Source organism: Lactuca serriola, chromosome 1, assembly GCF_051521515.1.
Source record: "Lactuca serriola cultivar US96UC23 chromosome 1, Lser_US96UC23_V15, whole genome shotgun sequence".
NCBI lineage: Eukaryota > Viridiplantae > Streptophyta > Magnoliopsida > Asterales > Asteraceae > Lactuca > Lactuca serriola.
Window position 1 is genome coordinate 12,095,633 of NC_136408.1, and position 7,401 is coordinate 12,103,033.

The 7,401-nt window shown below is 33.8% G+C and overlaps 1 protein-coding gene across 1 annotated transcript; it reads right to left on the reverse strand.

Moving 5' to 3' along the window:
• Nucleotides 1-1,327: 1,327 nt before the first annotated feature.
• Nucleotides 1,328-3,387, reverse strand: LOC145101109 (uncharacterized). Its single transcript, XM_079038306.1, has 2 exons — nucleotides 3,003-3,387; nucleotides 1,328-2,285 (listed from the first exon to the last, which is right to left on the reverse strand). Exons 1-2 carry the CDS (start codon nucleotides 3,157-3,159, stop codon nucleotides 1,459-1,461), a joined length of 984 nt encoding a protein of 327 aa, XP_078894432.1. The 5' UTR covers nucleotides 3,160-3,387; the 3' UTR covers nucleotides 1,328-1,458.
• Between the last annotated feature and the right edge of the window lie 4,014 nt (nucleotides 3,388-7,401).

Here is a 7,401-nt window from a genome sequence, read left to right on the forward strand (position 1 = left end):
TTACAAACACAAGAATCGACTCCTAAACTTAGCTTATAAAGGAGAACTAGCCAAGAAAACAGAAGAAAGTAACAAAAATCCTAAACTCATGCAACCTACAACCAACATGGTTTTGACTTGATCAATTAAAAGAAACAAAATGAATAGACTACCCCTAAGACAATCACGTGATTTTGACTCAGTTTAGATTAACAACAATTTAGGTTCAAGATTTGCTAATATGAGGTTGTTTTGGGTGAAGTTAGAGAGAGAAATAGGTGGGTGGGTGAGTGTGTTGGCTTAATTTTAATTTTATAATTATGATAATATTAAAAAACATTAAATGAAATGTAAAAAACAAAATACAAAGGGTATAACATTCATTAGAGGTCTGGTATGGATTACATCCGAAACAAAACCAAATCATAGAGGCTATCTGAATTTTTAAAAAAAAGTTAGAGACCAAAAACGCTAACTATTCCAAACCATGTGCGTATATATCAACACATGTAAAATATGAACGAAAATGGTATGGATAAAGTTTTGTCCATAAAAGAAGACTAATACTTGTTCAAATTACCATTTTGATGATGAAGTGAGATACAAATTTACTACTCATTTGCTTAGGTTAAATTGGTAAAAAGGTGGACAAATGATTTTCTCATCATTTGCTTCATCATTTGCTTATAGTAATCTAGAGCTCAACCTTAAAGGCTTAAATCCAGCTCTTCGCATATCCAGCGAAAGTGTCAATGAATGGACGGCCCACGTTTTACCCTTCAAGTTCAGTTTCACGAGCCTTTCTATCAGAAAGATTTCGGCAAAAAGATCAAGCTTCAAGAGGCTAGATGAGATTACTTACGAAATAAATAATAAATAATTGATAACATAATTAGTTGGTTTTCAAGGTTAGTTTAAACCTATTGACTTGCGCATTGAACTCCCATGTATCTCATAAAAGCATGTTCTGTTCAACTTTCAGCATCATGCCAATGACAGTTTATTTTCCTTAATAAACAATAAGTAACATGACATTTTTCAGAGTGATGTCCTCTTCAAGGCAGTTACATTCTAACTAGCTATCTAGTTATAATGATATGAGATATCCAAATAATAGTGTATGGTAGGAACCTATAAATGGACTGTTCGGAAAATCATATTAGCGATGATTTATGAAACATTAATATATATCGGCTTGTTGACCACTCAATCATGAAGAAAGGAGATCCGATATAGAACTCATTTTTGTGGATTTCTTACCAGGGACCATACTGTGATCATGCTATGGTGAAAGATCTTTTTAGATTAGTTTAGTCTGAGGGCGCAGTGTAATTAAAGCAAAGATATATATAGAAATGAAAACCATCAATTAAGTTAAAAGAAAGTTCTAACCATATTTATATATACACACATATAGATATATGGTGCACATATACAAGAAACCCTATATATTAATTATAAAAATAAAAATGTTGATAATCAAGACGAAATACCCACGCCAAGAAAATCTATGAAGGGTACATGATCATCCTTGTATTCGGTTGTTTCGTCTTCTTCTTTATGTTTCTCCAAAGTCGCTATCGCCTTAACCTGTGTCTGCATGTTGTTCTTGGAACTTACCAATAACTCCCTCTTAAGCACAGCATGATCATGAGTAGTGCTTTGAAAGGGACTCGAAAATATAACCCTATGGTGACATTGCTGCCCGTATGCACGAGTGTCCCTATGGCCTCCATTAGAACATGATAAATAGTTTTGGAAAGCAGTATTCTGGTCTGATAAGCTATGATGATGTAATCTAGAACCGCAAAAATCTGTATCCTCTCGTCGTGCAGTTAAACTTAAATCTATTGAAGACAAAGATCTATTATGGGTGGCTATCATGGTGGACGTAGGACTCGTAAAACTCCATGAAGAATTCCTTTCTTTGTTTAAATTCTGGAATTGCTTAAACTGACTATAGCTAGTAGAGAAAGAGATCGAAGCAGAATACTTTGTCGAGTTTGCGTCTCTTTGATGTACTCCTTTCTCAGTAGTAGTATTTAGATTACGACTATGTAAATCATCGTGGCACCCTTCCTTTTCGCAAATTTTCGATTTTTCCCTTTGCTTTCTTGCCATGATAACATGCCAGTGATTCTTGACAGCATTATCAGTTCTCCCAGGAAATAACCTTGATATGAGAGCCCATCGGTTTCCATGTACACGATGAGCTGCCAAAAGCCTTTCTTCTTCTTCTTCTGTAAATGGCCTTCTGTTAATTCTGGGGTCAAGTTGATTGAACCACCTTAGTCTGCAACTCTTTCCTACATGTACAACATCAATAGATGAAATAGATTAATTTCAAAATCAGACATGATAAGTATACAAATGAATTGGCATATATGATTGGTGATTTCCTTTATTTACTCTTGAATGAAAACATTGTTACTGATAGTAATATTCATCCGGTTCAGAATATATATAGCCCTTGTTTTGTTTTACTTTTAATTTAGATAAATGAAAATTTTGTTTGTATAGTACTCATAAGAAAAAATTCGTATGAATTGAAGACGACCATTTCTAGTGGATTGATCATGGGTCATCTCTTTTATACGTGTACTTTGGGAAAGGATTGAATCAGTTTTGCATAAGCGAATTCAGATAAGAAATCGATAAAATAGATCATCTCTTCTTTAAAATGTATAACCTAGTATAGAAATGATAAAAATAAATTAGGTTTTGAAAAAACTATGCAAAAAAATCATGCCTTGTGAATATCAATACCTTAAAAGTAAAACAAATTTTAACTAATTAAAGACACTCATTTTTATTACCAAAACACCTTTCTATCCCCTCCCAAGAAAATTACAATTCTTGTAAAATTAATTTATAAATAAATTGTTGAAATTGAAATAACATAAATCGGCTGATCGATCAGAAGTTCCCTGGAAATCAATCACATACACTGTATATATATCCGATCTTTTTTGATTGATAAACAAATAAATTAAGAAAGAAGAAGAAGATGTTCCCACAAACACCTGATCGTCCTTGAAGCTTCTCAGCAATCGAGTTCCAGTTCTGTGGACCATACCGTTCAACAAGCTGCCGGAGTTTTTCATCTTCGGCTGGTCTCCAGTGTCCTCTAGGACACGTCCTTGCATCATCGCTACAGCCACCACCCCCAGTTTCCTCCATATATAAATTAATAACTAAAATCTTCGATAAAAGATAAAAACTCTAATTGTGCTCTAATAAGGATTGAAGTGGTAGTTTTACTGGTTTTTAATAATCACCATGAACAATATTTACGCAAACTGAAGAAGATGTAGATGAGGATTTTATAAGAGGAAAAAAGAGAAGTGTTGAGATGAAAATAAAGTAGGTTGGTTTAGGGTTGTGGATGGGAAGTCACTTTTGTTGGTTTTGCACGACACTGTCTCTCAGCTGTTTTTATGGGATCATATATAGAGAGAATTACGTATATATAAGTATACACTAACCCCTCTCTTGTTTTATTTCGGTCTTTACTTTCTATTTCTCCAATCAATTCGGTTCCTAACTATCTTTCATTCTCTTTCTCAACTACAATTTTATGGTACTATTAAACTTTATTGCAAGAATACCGGAACCAAAATATGGTTACATGTTATGTCGATATCTATCGAGTATTCTAAAGTCAAGAGATCTACAGACACATCTCTGTATTTGTACCTTTTTGGTTATAAATATGAATCTAGCTAAAACCAAATTAAAACAAGTTTGTGATTTCTCCATGGTTAATTCAAAAACGTAAAAGTAATACTTTGTATAGGTGAACATAAATAATTCAAGTTTATAATTGTATAAAAAAACTTTCATGTATGTAGAAATAATAACTAACCAAACGACACATAAACGTACGTAAGTAGAAGAGAAATCTGTAGAATAGTTAGTTTATCGAATTAAATGTGTAAAGATCTACATAAATTGTCCACTTTTTAAAGTGAGATGTTTACCTTCTCTCCACACTTTGGGTGGCGATATATATAGAATCAACTGGTTGCAACACACTGATATAGAATCAGCTTGTTACAAGATACTTATTGATATGCAGGTTCACATATTTATATATTTTTATTTTTGAACAACAAACACGAAAATTCAATAAAACGAAAAGTTAGCGAGAAGCTAGTTACAAGCTGTAGGGCCATTACACAATGTAGACCAACATAAACTATCACATCTCCTCGCACTATTTTTCAACCAAAAGAAAGCTAAAAATTGCACCTCACAATTGCGATCATGAGTGCTCTTGACCTTATTTGTAAAAACATTAATGTCATTTCGGAGCTCCAAATCACCCATATTCTGACAAGAGTGATAACGTTTATGATGTTACCTCTGTTCGAATCAACAATGGTACCTGGTGAAATTTAGAACAGGCTCTCGATCGTGTTATGGACGGGCAAAAACGGTAGCTTGCCACCGTCTAAGGAAAGAATCTGCGACATTCTTTGTCTTCGGACAATCCCTCATTAAATCTGGAACATGCTCTCGGTCGTGTTATGGATGGGCAAGTGCAAAGATCTAAAAGAATGTTTATAACCTAGGATTTGTTAATGAACTCATGAAATATTGATAATATAGAAAAGGTAAATACCACCACCCGACGTTGCTATATATCACTACAATAAAATGGACTTTCACACACGAAAATTCGTCGCCAATACGTGGGTGAAGCCAATTGGAACAAAATAACGATAGGCAACAAGTTTTCATGTATGGTGTGGTGGCTAATATTTCCGAGTCAACGATGCAAGCACTGTGTTCCGTTGCTAATAAATAACATTTTTTTTTCCACGAACAACGAAGCCAAAGTTTACATAACCATAACAACATATTTGCTAGCGGATTGACGATGGTTGGTTAGCAGTGATGACAATATTTTGAGACAAATTGGATATTAAATAGTTAGTACGAGTGTAGGTTGGGTCGAGTGACGGATTAATTTCGGACAAATGGTCGCTAATCCGTTGCTATTTAATTTTATAGTTTTTAAATATAAAATTGTGCTCAGATTTTCATGTAATACACAAAATACTACAATATAACACTCCAAAGTCAAACTATTGAGATTTTTATTCATCTCGGGTAATTTCTTTATTTGTACGGTTATAGAAAATTTATATGAATTATACACCTATAACTAGGCAAATGGGTTCGTTATTACTTTCTTCATCCGTGTAGTTAAATCGTTTATATCCTTTGTCACTATGTTTCGTTTGCTAGAGCTTTTCTGGATAGCAGTACCTTAATTACTAGTCATATGTCAACTATATGGAATAATTATGTTCCTATCAAGTTGAACATCTTGCTTTGAAGAGTTACCCTAAATCGAATTCCTTTTTCTAGCCAAGATTACAGAAAAAGGTATTGATTTGGACTCTATGATTTGTGTTATTTGTGATCAAGCCATTGAGACTGCAAAACCATTTTTTCCATTTCTTGCCCATGGATTATGGATATTTGGCATCTTATCAATAGATGGTAGGATGTTCAATGACATACCACTTTTTCTGTCGATAACTAGATCAACCGGATGTACAATGTGCATCACAGTGGAGGGAAAAGAAAAAGCTTCAAAACAGTTATCATCACTAATTTTTTTGGGTAGTGTGGAAATTTTGAAACAACATTGTTTTTGGAACGATGAAACCCAAAAAATCGGCTATCTACAATGATATTTTCTCTTACTCTTTCTTTTAAATTGGGAATACGCAATAAGACTGTAGTTTGAATTGGTTGGGTGACTTTAAAATTCTTGTAGTGTCTATGATTTTATAATTTGTTTTTGTGTCTTGCTAGTTTTTAATATAATCTTTGACGTTCCAAAAGAAAGAAAGAAAAACAAAAGGAAGTTTTTGTTATTTGCAGGTTGATATGGAGATAATCTTATTCAATTCGTCCTAGAAATCATTTTCAATTTGTCGATATATCATATGATATTTGGGAATTCTTTTAAAAGTATGGATCGTTTACTCTCCTTTTTAAACCTACTATTGAAATTCTTCATAGTGACAATTGCCGATGATTCTTACATATAAAAGTCATCATTAATTACTTTTTGTAAATTGTATTTATGAGAAACCTTAAAATGATATTAATATTACTTTAATTATTTAATTCTAACGAGGTTGATTTGATGTTTAAGTCGAAAGAAGAAGAAGTATCATCTATTGTTGTGGTTTAGACAATGATTTTATACCAACCCTTGGAGAAGCCTTGTTTTCTTCATAAATGGGCGATGTTAATGGATAAACTCTAATAATACTCAACTTTATACGTTAGGTCTAGGTAAGCCATTGGTTCTTTTGTTTGGTACATGTGGTATAGGGTAATATACACATTTGGACCTTAACTTTTTTGGTTCTTTTTTTGGTCCCTATGATGTAGGGTAATATACACATTTGGACCTTAACTTTTTTTTTTTTAGTATTGACCGTTATGTAATTTATTTTTATTTAGATTTTGGTCTTTTTATTGAATTGAAATGACAATTATGATTTCACATGAATTTCTTTGATATTTATCATTATTTATTTTAAAAAGTAAATTAGGCCCATCCAACGCCACCCCTTTGAAATCATCTTCATTCCCCCGATTCAAGTTGTCGTCAACCCAACTCCTACAACCATCCTTATACCATTGTTATTCCAACAAAATTTAAAGGAAATCATAAGGGCGGTGACAACATCACACTAATGACACCAAATCTTTCTTCGAATCCATGCATAAGGTGGGCAGTTGGGCATCGTTAGTTCAAAGTGATGTTCATGTCTTTCTTATGAAGAAGATGATGACGTTCATATTTCAATCTTCTAAAATTGATAGTTTCTGCATTAGGTTGAAGTATAGAAAATCCAAAATTGATGGTTTCCAAGGGGGTTGAGATGGTGTTTAGGGGATTATTGATAAGGGTTGATTCGAGGTTGGGCATCGTGCATCGACTCGTGTTGAAGGAAGTAGGCTTGGAAAACCCACAAGGGGGTTCAGAGGGTGTTTAAGGAATTATCGATAAGGATTGATTTCGAGGACGAAACCTAATTTAAGTGGGGAAGAGTTGTAACATATGTTTCCTAGAATGGATCAGTAGATGGTATTAGGGAGTCAAAGATATGGTTTTTGAGGAAAACCATGTGTCACGACGTGGTACATAAGGTGTCACGGTGTGGCATGTAAGTTGGTGAATGCACATTTTGGGAAGGTGCCACGACGTGGCAGTATAGTGACCACAACAGGGAGAAGGTGACAGCCCAATCCCATGAGTTTTAGGGGTTTCTCCATATTTAATCACCATAACTTCAAGTTAGGACATCCTTTTCAGCCTTCAACCCCTCCTTTTCGAAAAACCTAGCCCATTTGAGTGTTCTTGATGTTCTTGTCCATTTGAAGACTCAT